This window comes from Gigantopelta aegis, chromosome 3 (genome assembly GCF_016097555.1).
Source record: "Gigantopelta aegis isolate Gae_Host chromosome 3, Gae_host_genome, whole genome shotgun sequence".
Taxonomy (NCBI): Eukaryota; Metazoa; Mollusca; class Gastropoda; order Neomphalida; family Peltospiridae; genus Gigantopelta; species Gigantopelta aegis.
In genome coordinates, this window is record NC_054701.1 from 8,174,440 (window position 1) to 8,187,484 (window position 13,045).

General features: G+C 36.7%; 1 protein-coding gene across 4 annotated transcripts in view; it reads right to left on the reverse strand.

Moving 5' to 3' along the window:
- Window positions 1–13,045, reverse strand: part of LOC121367466 (forkhead box protein P1-like) — a 118,488-nt gene that overhangs the window by 32,089 nt on the left and 73,354 nt on the right. For all 4 annotated transcript variants that reach the window (XM_041491649.1, XM_041491650.1, XM_041491651.1 and 1 more), the window contains exon 5: window positions 9,699–9,908. In XM_041491649.1, coding sequence (XP_041347583.1) covers window positions 9,699–9,908 — 210 coding nt within the window. The remainder of the gene's footprint in view (window positions 1–9,698; window positions 9,909–13,045) is intronic.

Genomic DNA, 13,045 nt, shown 5'->3' on the forward strand with positions numbered 1-13,045 from the left:
TGAAATCTTTATTAAAACAATAATATAAAAACTTTTATCAGTTCAGCAAACACGGAACTGCCCGTGAATGTCAGATCGATAACATCTTCGGTTCAATTAAAAGATGAATCTGCTTGTATTTTGTATAAACGTTTTTGCACTTTTATGTAGGCTAAATAAGGAGTATGTCTTTCCACAAAGTCTACCAACACACAACAACATGGTAACCAAGCTGCCCCCCCCCCCCCCCCCCCCCCCCCCCTTTTTTTTTTTGCTTTTTGGGTGTGGGTGTTTTTTTGTGATTTTTTAAGAGTGGTGCCGTGTGGCCGCCCTCCTTTAATTTTCACCAAGCGAGAACACTGTATATCAGTGGTGGGGAAAAGCCCCTTTTTCCAGGTCTGGGACCGATTCTCGATCTCTGAGACCGAAATTATTTTTCAAAAACGTGCGTTTGCCGGTCCCACTTTTGTCATTCTTGTCGGTCCGAAGCACCTGTCCATTTCTATTATTGAAACAAATTCCTATCCATCAAGTGGACCAGCTTGCCCAGACATCGGTATCTCGTGCATGATTTAAAATAATAAATAAATAGTGGTCAATATGGCTGGTGTTTCAGACGTGATTTTAAAGTCTGCCTAAGTATATCGCCAGTCACTGAAGTAGGACCTACAGTAGTGTCAATCAACTGCCACTAGGCTAGACATTTGTCAAAGTCGCTGAGCCGGTCAAGAGATTAAACAGACGTTAACGATAGCACCATTCTTGGTTTAGAGACCCATCAAGATATTACACTCCAATTAAAACAAAGGACCCAGAATTTGCAACTGGTTACAATCAACACCTGTTAACACCTGTGTACGGAGCTCTGTTGGGTCGAGTGTCCCAGTCCGAAGCAAGAGGCTTTTGTACAATACAAACTGCTTGAAATAGCATAAAATATACTGAAATAATCTATAAATGTATTTATTGTTGACTGTTCAATTTAGTGTATCCAATAATTATAAAGGATTTTAAAATTAACAAAAGGTTTCCACCTTTTTTTGTTAACAAGTGGGAGTAAGCAGAACAACTGTTATCTCTAGAGCCAGCAGAGGTCAAATTTCATCCAATCAGTGATGACGTTATTACTCTCTTTGTCTAAACATGTGCTAGCTCAGGCTGCCAAATGCTTCAATGGTGCTATCTTTTATTAATTTTCAGGACACAGTGCTGAATACTCGTACTTTTTATACATATATGGGAATTAAAATTCATAACTTTTATTCATTTTTTATATTATTTATTCCATTATGTAAAATATATACAATTTGTGGGGGGTTTTCACTGTGTGATAAAAAAAAAAGAGTTTCATATTTTCATATTTATCGTTTCGCGTTCATGATTCAAGATAAAACTTTACAAATGTCACTGTGATTTAAAAAAAAAACTATTTGGCAAATATCGTCTTTTAAATGTTCTTCTTTCTTTTTTATTCCTTTCTTTTTTTTTCCCTCCCCTCCCCTCCCCTCCCCCCCCCCCCCCGGTAGTGACGACATCAAGTGGGACCGATTGACAATTTTATTTTCCCCCACCCCTGCTGTATATGTATTTAGTTTATCCTTTACCTGTATATAACAGCCACCTGTCCATAATGGCCACTTTTGCCAGGTCCCTGAGTGGCCGTTATATACAGTTTCGACTGTATATATTATGTGTATATTTATGTTGTGTGTGTATGTATATATAGTTTGGGGTTTTTCAAAGGAGAACTCAAACACAAAATGACATTAATGTTTCCAAAGTAATTAATTAATAATGACCACATTTGTTCAAAGCTTTTTAAACATAAATCTTCAATCCAAGAAATGACAAACTTTTTTTGGCACTAATGGCATGTACTTCTTAACCTTAAACATTTGAGAATATTAAATGATTAAAAATAAGAAAAACAAAGATAATTTCTTTATGACGATACATGAATTTATATTATTTATCTGGCTATCCCAAGAGTATTGTAAACTGATCGGCTTGTTTATGTTTGTCACAATGCCGGGCTGTCAGTTTTGAAATATGCATTATGTGGCATTATAGGACCACTCAGCTTTCTTCATCCATTTTATGTTAATAGTTCTTGTAGGTGTGGTTATAAAGAATCATCCCCCTCACTAAACAAAGTTACATTACACAACATTTAGCTATCAGCAGAAAAACACTCATGCTTTTTTTAAAAATTTGTTTGTTATAAAATTTGGTTACAGGCACGATGGAAGCAAATAGCAATGGGTGGGGTGGGGGGGGCTGACTGAGATCGAGGGTACAAAGCAAAATTTCTAGAGGGTTCGAGGGTATGTTCTCACGTAAAAAATTAATCTCTGCCTTAAGATTTAATACCAATAATATTTTTCATTGCCTGGGTTATTGCTTCTTTGTTGATTTTTTTTTTTTGGGGGGGGGGGGTGTTGTTGTTATTTTGTGGGGGTTAAGGGGGGGGGGGGAGTGGATTGTGTTTTCTTCTTCTTGTTTGTTTTTTTGTATTATATATATACATACACATATCTGTGGAGCATTTTAGCCATAAATAAAATTATTAAACTAGTATTATGCAAATCAAACACAATGAAACATTATTTCCAGATAATTTAAGCTATTACAAAACAGGACTACCCATAGGTAATTATATCATATCGGTCAAATTATAGAGGGAAAAAAATAATTTCTGTTTACTAGTACCGCAGCAAAGTTTTAAGCAGTGACTATTGGCCATTATATTGGTTGGTTATTGTACATGGCTTTGGGTGAGAGAGGAAAATGGTAAAACAGACTGTTTAATCAGCAGGTATTAGGTATCAAACATACATACTGTGTGTCATGTCAAGTCTGCACTGAAGTTGTTTGGGTTTGTTTGGGTTTTTTTTTTTGGGGGGGGGGGGGGGTAAATTATTTTTTCTGTTTGTGGTATTTTGTTTTGTTGTTGTTTCTTTTATTAGGATTCTTCTGGAATAATCTAGATATTTTGGGATTCCATTTCTTATTTTTCCTCCCAAAATCTGTGATTCTTGGAAGTATGGAATCCTGTTAAATTCTTAGCCTGATTTATATGCACTAGCTTTCCCATGACAGGACATACCACTGCCTTTGATAAACCTGTGATGGAGCCTAAAATAAGCTGCTTTTCAAGTACTTTAAGTACATTCAGCACCCTTAACGACCAATAAGCTTTATATACATTGTGCTGATAAATCTCCATGGTAACAGCAGACATTAAAAACAGATTTTAAGATGAGATTTGTACTTTACAAAAACACATCTCAATTCACTACTATACTAACCTAACAGAAACATAATGCTTATATTTATCCCGACAGAGAAACTGTTTTCATTTCAGCAATTTATCAACAGTCTCCAAAGTTACGATTTAAATATTGTATGTGTTATTTCAAAGTTATAGATCAGAGATTTTGTTTGATGCATTATAAATGATACTCTTCTTGTTATAACTGGGCTTATAAATAAATACTTTATGCCATGAAGGCAGACGGGAATCAAACACAAGGCAGGAGATAGGATCGAACAGTGCCGTTTGTTATCTTCAATAACTACCCATGAATAAACCATTACAACATGTTATTTTCATATTGTTCACGAAACAACAGATATGTTTTTGTTATAAGATCTGTAATAAGATACATCCATAGATACCCTTTGCAATTTAGAAAGGTCTGTTTAAAAAAAAAAAACAAAAAAAACACAGCCTTAGGGAGAACATCAGTTGTGTTTGTAGCGAGTGTTGTAGCTGTGATGGTGGGAAGTGGATATAAAAAGACCTAGTAATATGAACATGTAGTTAGAATCACTATCAGATGTTTGTGTTTTCACAGCTGTTTGGGGTTTTTTTTGTTTATTTGTTTGTTTGTTTTGTTTTGTTTTGTGGTTTTGTTGTTGTTGTTGTTGTTGTATTATTTTGTGGGGGTGCGTTGATTTTTTTTTTATGCTTTGTTTTGTTTTTGTTGTTATTGTTTTTCCTTTGTTTTTTTAAATTTTAAACTTTTAGTTGTTTTTTGGGGGGGGTTTAGGGGCTGGGGGGACAGGGTATAGATGGGTGGGTACTGCATCAATAAGAAAAATTAAATAACCGTTCTACAATATGTCCTCACCCTCCCAACCTGTTCATCAAAGGCCATGGTATATAATGTCCTGTTTATATATATATATATATATATATATATATATATATATATATATATATATATATATAAAAGATCCATTGCTGCTGCAATGTATTTGGTAGGACTACTAGGAGTAGTTTCTTCTCATACTCTCAGGATCAAGTATCAAAATAACCATTTAACATGGTGTTAAACATCAAATAACCATTCCACCACCCACCCACCCACCCACTCTACCTAATTAGGCTTAATAACCACTGCAACCCCAGCAACTGTCTACCATAATCGACAATGCCATACAGTTTTTCATTTTTCATGACACTTTTTTTTTTTGCTGTAGACTATATTCAACTTTTTGTCCACAGCTCTTCTTCTTCTTTTTTTGCCATGGACATTTTCTTAATTGCAGGGATTGCGCTGACTAAACAATGTGCTGAGGTGCTAATAAACAAACTTTTCCATAATGGCTATATGGATTAAAAACAAACAATGTCCTCTAGGTATCATTAAACATTCCATTCTCTCCCGTCTAATCCACAAATCATATCTATAAACCCTATTGATTTTATATATATCCTCCTACTAAATAGGTTTATGAAACCACAGAACCTGTAATTTAAGCCTGTGTAAACCAGTACATATAACATTGTCAGTGTCAGCTTAATAACTGCAGTTTGTTGTGTAGTGGCCAATACAAGCTTGCTTGATGGCCATAGTACCTACATGTAAATCATCAGTGTTCCAAAAATAACACACTCGATGACTGTGTCCATCCATCGTGCGATGGACACACATTGAGTCCATCCTGCAAGGCTTGTTGATAACTGTGCTGTAAACAAAGAGATGTTGTTTGCCCCAATTCGGCACAGTGCAAAGAAAAATTATTGGAAATCAATGCACCAAGACTTGAGGAAAGTATTATTTTGAATAATACTCCGTTTCGGTGCTTTGCAATTCCTGCAATTACCTCTCTGTGTTTGATTGGTAATTATGTGATAATTGTATTTTATTTGGGGCTAAAAACTGCTCCACAGAACACTCGAGTGTCTTTTTTATATGTTTTTTTCTTCCTTGTAGCTAGATCTGGACTAAAGGCAATATCAACACAAGATCCATTTAGACTAAAATCCAATTATCTGTGGGAATCTCGGAATATTTACAAATTATCTGAATCAGCCAGTGGGATTGTTATTTGTATGGAGGTCAGGCCTCACTGTTTATTCCCTGGGCTTGTGTTACTGATTCTAAACAACACACCCTGGATACAGTAAACACTGAGACTTGAGTAAACATCCTGCAGAGTTTATCATTTGATGTAAGACAAGCCATACGAGGCTGACGCATTCATATTTTGTTTATTTATTTTAGTCGAGAGCAAAACTTGTAGCCCAGCCAACTGCCACCAGAATGTAAAGAAAACAATATGGCCGACCAGTTGGTACAATCCAGTCTTCTGGAGGAGAAGCTAGCTGTGAGATGATTTCTTTGGGCCAGGATGAAGGGCAAAGAATATTTCAAATGAAATGAAAATAACAACTTAACACTACAGTAGACAACAACTTTTTTTTTTTTTAAAGTTGCAAAAAATTTGAATGTACAAAATTTATTTTAGTATGTAATTAAAATGTAGTCACCAAAAGGAGTATCCAAAAATGGCCTTTTTAAAATGAAATGAAAATAACAACGTAATACTATAGTAGACAACTTGGGTTTTTTTAAAGTTGCACAAAATTTGAATGTACAATTTTTTTTTTTTTTAAATATAATTAAAATGTACAGTCAGCAAACAGAGCATAAAAATGTGTCTTTTAAAATAGGTTCTTGCTTAATACAGGTCAGTTTATATTATATTAGATGTTTGGAAAAATAGAAAAGTGGCCTCTTAAGCTGGTTTGACTGTATTTTCTTTTTTACTTTTTTGTTTTCAAAACAACATTTGCTATTTATGAACAACGAAATAACCTACTTTTCACATTATCCAGCACATTAAGTAAAAACAAAACCTAAATTTAAAGTGTAAACACATTTTGAAATTTTTAATAGTTAAACCCACTTGAATTAAGCAACCACTTGTTCCAATATGCCCTCTTGATAATATTTTAAATGATGTTATCCATTTGTCCAAATCATCAAATGTACACATGTATAACAGACTTCGGGTTTTTTAATAACCCTGAAGAATAAAAAATATTCTCTTTAATATGCTAGAAATGGTACATTTGTACTCCTCAAAATAAAACGTCTGTGGCTATGGAGGGTTGGTTTCCTTCATGCTACCAACACCCAGGAAAAGCAAAGCAAAGCACTAGAGCACACTGATTAATGAATCATTGGCTACTGGATGTAAAATATTTGGTAATTCTGACACAGTCTTCAGATGAAAGCTGCTACATTTTCTGAACATGTCATGTTATGTTATGTTATAATGATTAACGTGCACCTTCAGAACAAGCGTTTTTAATGCATGCCTGTCATAGGCACAGGTGTCGGCCTCGGCTGGCTCCTCTGTCCAGGACAGGATTTTCCGAATAGCAGCAAAGAATCTTTTATATGCACTTTCCCATAGACTGGAAAACTTATGGTACACCAGTCATGGGGCCCTGATTGGGATGGGATAAAACCTAATGGGTCTGTTGAGGTGGTTCAATCTGGCTGTATCCCAAACTGGCTGTATCCCAAACTGGCTATATCCCAAACTGGCTATATCCCAAACTGGCTGTACCCCCAAACTGGTTGTACCCCACAAACTGGCTATACCTAAAATAGCAATAGTTAAAAAATAATTATTATAAAATGAACTGATATGCCTTTCATTAAAAAACAAAATGGTTACAAAAAAAGTTTTTTTGTGTAAAGTTTAACTGTTTTGTTTGACGACATCATTAAAGAACATTGATTCCAGGCCTCCGAATTAAAGAACATTGATTCCAGGCCTCCGGATTAAAGAACATTGATTCCAGGCCTCCGTATTTCACGGAAACAATCATTTCCAGTACCGTCTCAGTAAGATCAAGGAACCAAAGTTTCGTTTCCCATGATTATTATATCAAGTACAACTAACTAAAATAATATATATATAATTATTTTTTAAAAACAGTTTCCGATGGGTACCCACGATCACAAGGCACGGAATTCGACAAGTGTTTCCCATGAAATATGAAATCCTATGGCCTGTGATTCATAATCATCGGCTATTGGATGTCAAACATTTGGTTAGTTTGATGAATCCCACCAAACTTTTCCATTAGTAGTAAGGGATCTTTCATATGCACTATCTCACAGACAGGATAGCACATACCAGGGCCTTTGATGTACCAGTGGCAGTGCACTGGCTGGAACGAGAAATGGCCCAATGGGCTCACAGAAGGGCATCGATGGTAGACTGACCGTGCATAAAGCGAGTGCTTTACCACTGGGCTATGTCCTGCCCCAGGCTACAAGAAGCCACCACAAGATTCAGAAGCTTTAGCTACACACAAACTGAACATTAAATAAAGTCACAGAAATCTGACATCAAGCCGAATTTATTAACACTACTTCATAATATTAACAAACAATTTGTCAATTTATTAAAACAAGATATATATATTCAGCTTAACCACAGACTCCATTGTCAATTAAAAGAGTCATGATTCAGACACACCCACAATACAACAGGCTCAACTAGCTACACATTATGGGAGTCACCGCACTGTAAACATCACAAACTAATTACTATGTTTACACAATTTTACTTATGGAACAAGGAAATGTTTTTATTTAACAACACACTCAACACATTTTATTTACGGTTATATGGCATCGGACAAGGACCACATGTATTGAGAGCTGAAACCCACTGTCGCCACTTCATGGGCTACTCTTTTTGATTAGCAGCAAAGGATTTTTTTATATGCACCATCCTACAGACAGGATAGTACATACCACGGCCTTTGTTACACCAGTTGTGGAGCACTGGCTAGAACGAGAAATAGCCCAATGGGTCCACCGACGTGGACATATTATGTGTGTACAATCAAGTGTGATTTGATGTGTGGGGTTTTGGTTGGTGTTGTTTTATTGTTGTTTGTTTTATTGTTGTTTGTTTTTATTTGGGCTTTTTGTTATTTTTGTTTCTTTGTTTAATTTGTTTTTGTTTTGGTGTTGTTTGTTGTTTTTTGGAGTGGTTTGTTTTTGGTGTTGATGTTTTCTTGTTTTTGTTTTTGTTTTGGTGTTGTTTGTTGTTTTTTGGAGTGGTTTGTTTTTGGTGTTGACATTTTCTTGTTTTTACTGGGGGTTTTGTGGGGGTTTTTGTTGCCTTTTTTGTCTTTTATGTTTTATAGAATAATAAGTAATTTCCATTTTATATACATGTTGTACATCAAGCTTGTGACACATTAATTTATTTTGACAACGGACATAGGATAATTTGAAATGATAACCATTCTGATAGTCTTGGCTGGTGAGGCAAACTCATTACCACATGAACAGTCAGTCTATGACTACAGATATTAATCATGATATTGTTCAGGCACCATGAAATATTACAGTAAACATTGGGACAGTACTAGTGACCGATTATCAGCTTCTCATTTGTTTTACAACCCTAAGTATGATCACGATCAGAGTAGGTCAATTCCAGCCAATCACATTACAGGTGGGTGATATGTTTCACGGGATTAACACACGGGTGTCAGCACCGATAGGCTGTACCACCTGGGTAATAACCTTCAATCAGGGAAGTAAACCAGTCATTTGTACAATGGTTTGAATAACAGGATGTAACACATGAGGTCTGATACACTGTAGAATGAATCCCTGCCAACAACGCATGTCATGTCCGACTCATAGAATAAAACAGAAATTCATTAATAGTTACATATAAAAGTTAAAACCCCAAATGTTCACTGGTTACATAAAACACATGTACACCAGTGTAAACTTCCGGAGTGATTATAGATTTATTGTACAGTTTACAAGTGATTTACTGCCCCCCCCCCCCCCCCTCAATTTAACACCAATCCTACTAACTGTCAACAACTTCCTTTTAAGTACAGTTTGTATTTCTGTCTTTGATTTACTGCCACCTCAACTTTCTGCCATCTGCCAGATGTCCATTTATCCATTATAACACCTACCTGTACCCTCGATATTATCACCAACAGTCCAGTCTGAAGATGACCATTGTGCTGTAATTAACAAATTCTGTTGTACACTGGTTGTCTACAGTCAACTCTACGTGATAAATTAAGTCTAGAAAAGTATATGTCAGACAGTCAGACAGACGGACATACAGAAACAAAACCTGTTGTCCCCTTCTGATGGACCAGTAGGGGATTAATAAATATATAACATCACTATAATAAAGAGAAATAATAATTATTATTAAACAAATAACTACACAACATCGCTATAATAAAGAGAAATAACTATTATTATTAAACAAATAACTACACAACATCGCTATAATAAAGAGAAATAACTATTATTATTAAACAAATAACTACACAACATCACTATAATAAAGAGAAATAATAATAATTATTATTAAACAAATAACTACACAACATCGCTATAATAAAGCTACACACTCACCTGGAAATAACAAGCCGTCGGTGGGCAGCCCGCCATTGGTGAAGTTGGGTAGGGTGGGCAGGATGGGCGCCTGCGTTGCGGCTGCCGTTACGACGGGGACCGAGGGGATGGTGAGGCCGTTGAGGTTGTTCTTCATGGAGTTCTCCTCCAGCCCCGACTGCGTGGCCACCTCCTTCCACAGCTGCTGGATCTCGGCATGAGACATCATACCTGAAGGAGGAGGATACGACAACATGCCCTGTAGATACAAGCCGTATGTCATGGGGGTGAGGGGAGACAACCCAAACGGAGGGGGCATCATGGTGGTGAGGAGGGAGCACATGTCACCCTGAGTCGGAGTCGTCGGAGTCGTTCTCTTTCTAGTCGTGTGACTGTCACCCTGTCCTGTATGAATCGATGTACGTTCGTCCTGTCCTACAATACACCTTAATTGTTCTTTCCTCTCTGCTGTGTCGGTTACACTGTAAACACTGTCCGCTAACAATAGGCCATCAGGCAGGAGCAGTGATGGGTTTTTAAAAAGCTTCCTCTCTTTTGTGCTGTGCATTTTCATAAGTGCCACACACAACAGGCAGGAGGCCCGTAAACAAGATGGCATCCAGCCAGCCACAACTGTGTAAACAAGAGGAGCCCTGACATTTGCGTAAACAAATCAATTATAAATAGTCAGCTGGTCGAAGCCGGCTGTACAAAAAGATATAAACAAGCTCGGAAAAGCTTTTATCAATTCTGCTGACAAAAATACGCCCCAAACAAGCAGGCTGACGGAAGTGTTAATAGAGCTACCCAGCTGAATAGAAAGCACCAATTGCTAAATAACACCCAAACGGTCTTTGATTATTTCTGTTGACATTGTTAAAAGTCTCTCATAGGACACAGTGTTGTTCATAAGTATTGGCTGCTGTTGAGATACCACACTGAAATCACTCCCGATATAAAAGAATATCACACTGATATACAACAACAGGCCTGAAAAATCTTACAGATAAGGGCATAATATTTGAAACAGGAGACAACCACCACCAAAGAAATCCTTTGTCTGTATGTTGGTGTAATGTTTTGTTTTTTGTTGTTTTTTCTCCCTTCACTCCCCTGGGTTGTACCTAAATAATATATGTTATGTAAACACAGTCACACAGTTACTGACGTTTCCTCCGCCAGAGCAACAACAAAGACTAGAAAGCCACACAGCTGCAACATGAACCAAAAAAAAAAAAAAAAAAAAAACATCTGATAACAATGGGTCATGGGTTTGGTGTCAACAACAACATGAATAAACAAGGTATGTAGCTTTATTAAGAGACAGCACTGCACAACAACTTCAGAACAGAACTACTATATTCACCACACTGCAAACAATGTTTAGTAAACACTAAGACATTTTTTTAGTTAAATGTTTGTTTTGTTTTTTTAATTATTAGCAAGCTTTATTAGACAAATATAAATGTTATTTGTAAGATAACAAGGAAAATAATTTATTTATTAAATTTGTTTAATCACAGCCATCTATGTATCATTCCAGCTAGTATATCAAAGGTCATGGTATGTGCTATCCTGTCTGTGGGATGGTGCATATATAAAAGATCCTTTGCTACTAATAGAAAAATGTAGTGGGTTTCCTTTCTAACAATATATGTCAGATTTACCAAATGTTTGACATCCAATAGCTGATAATTAATAAATCAGTGTGCTCTAGTAGTGTTGTTAAACAAATAAAACTTTTTACATGTAAGTATTCTCATGAAACAAAACTGAGATAAGCATGGAAAGTAATTTAAAATGAAATGTAATATTCATGATAAATGCTAGGCATGTTTCTGTCAATCTTGCCGTACTCCCAAATCTTAGTATAAATGTGACCAACTGATAAGTAGCCAACTGTAATGTAAAGGTAAGAAAACAAATGTATCTCTTATTAGGTAGCTGCATTATGCAGGTTTGACTGTAGGTACATTTATTTACCTACATGTACCTTCCATTGTGCATTTTTGTGCAAGTTTTGGGGAAAAAAAGACATACTTATTTGAATGTCAAAAGATGTTAGGGTTTTTTTCAACTTAGGGGCAGGGATGAAAAATCACTATATTATGTGATTTAATGTGAAATAAACTAGCTTAATCTTTAATAAGATATAATCATCACTATTAATTTTTTGTTTTTTGTTTAATAAGAATTGAAATAAAACCAAAAACATTTACATAATTTGAAAATCCCATAATGGTAAAAGTGAAACATTTCGTGGGTTTTGGCACAATTTGTACCAAACATTTACACAGCATCACAATGCATTTATTATGGAATTACAACGATCTTAGTGCTGTTGTTGTTGGTGGAGGGGTTGGGGAAGGTTTTGTTGTTGTTGTTGGTGGAGGGGTTGGGGAAGGTTTTGTTGCTGTTTTTGGTGGAGGTGTTGGGGAAGGTTTTGTTGTTGTTGGTGCAGGGGTTGGGGAAGGTTTTGTTGTTGTTGTTGGTGCAGGGGTTGGGGAAGGTTTTGTTGTTGTTGGTGCAGGGGTTGGGGAAGGTTTTGTTGTTGTTGTTGGTGCAGGGGTTGGGAAAGGTTTTGTTGTTGGTGGTGCAGGGGTTGGGGAAGGTTTTGTTGTTGTTGTTGGTGCAGGGGTTGGGGAAGGTTTTGTTGTTATTGTTGGTGCAGGGGTTGGGGAAGGTTTTGTTGTTGTTGGTGGTGCATGGGTTGGGGAAGGTTTTTTGTTGTTGTTGTTGTTGGTGCATGGGTTGGGGAAGGTTTTGTTGTTGTTGTTGGTGCAGGGGTTGGGGAAGGTTTTGTTGTTATTGTTGGTGCAGGGGTTGGGGAAGGTTTTGTTGTTGTTGTTGGTGCAGGGGTGGGGGAAGGTTTTGTTGTTGTTGGTGGAAGGGTTGGGGAAGGTTTTGTTGTTGTTGGTGCAGGGGTTGGGGAAGGTTTTGTTGTTGTTGTTTGTGCAGGGGTTGGGGAAGGTTTTGTTGTTGTTGTTGGTGCAGGGGTTGGGGAAGGTTTTGTTGTTGTTGGTGGAGGGGTTGGGGAAGGTTTTGTTGTTGTTGTTGGTGCAGGGGTTGGGGAAGGTTTTGTTGTTGTTGTTGGCGCAGGGGTTGGGGAAGGTTTTGTTGTTGTTGTTCAAAAGCTTTTTTTTTTTTAAACTTTGCTTTGTTTAATATAAGTACATTAATTTATTAATCAGCTATTGGATGTCAACCAGTTGGTAATCGGTTGCAAATGGCCATTTCTTAGAAAAGATGGGACATTACATAGACAACTGAGAGTATTGTAATCCCCTGAAGTTGGCAGTGGGATGTTGCCAAAACATTGCGTACAATTTGTGACAAAAGCGATGAACTGTAAAGACACTAGCCTGAAG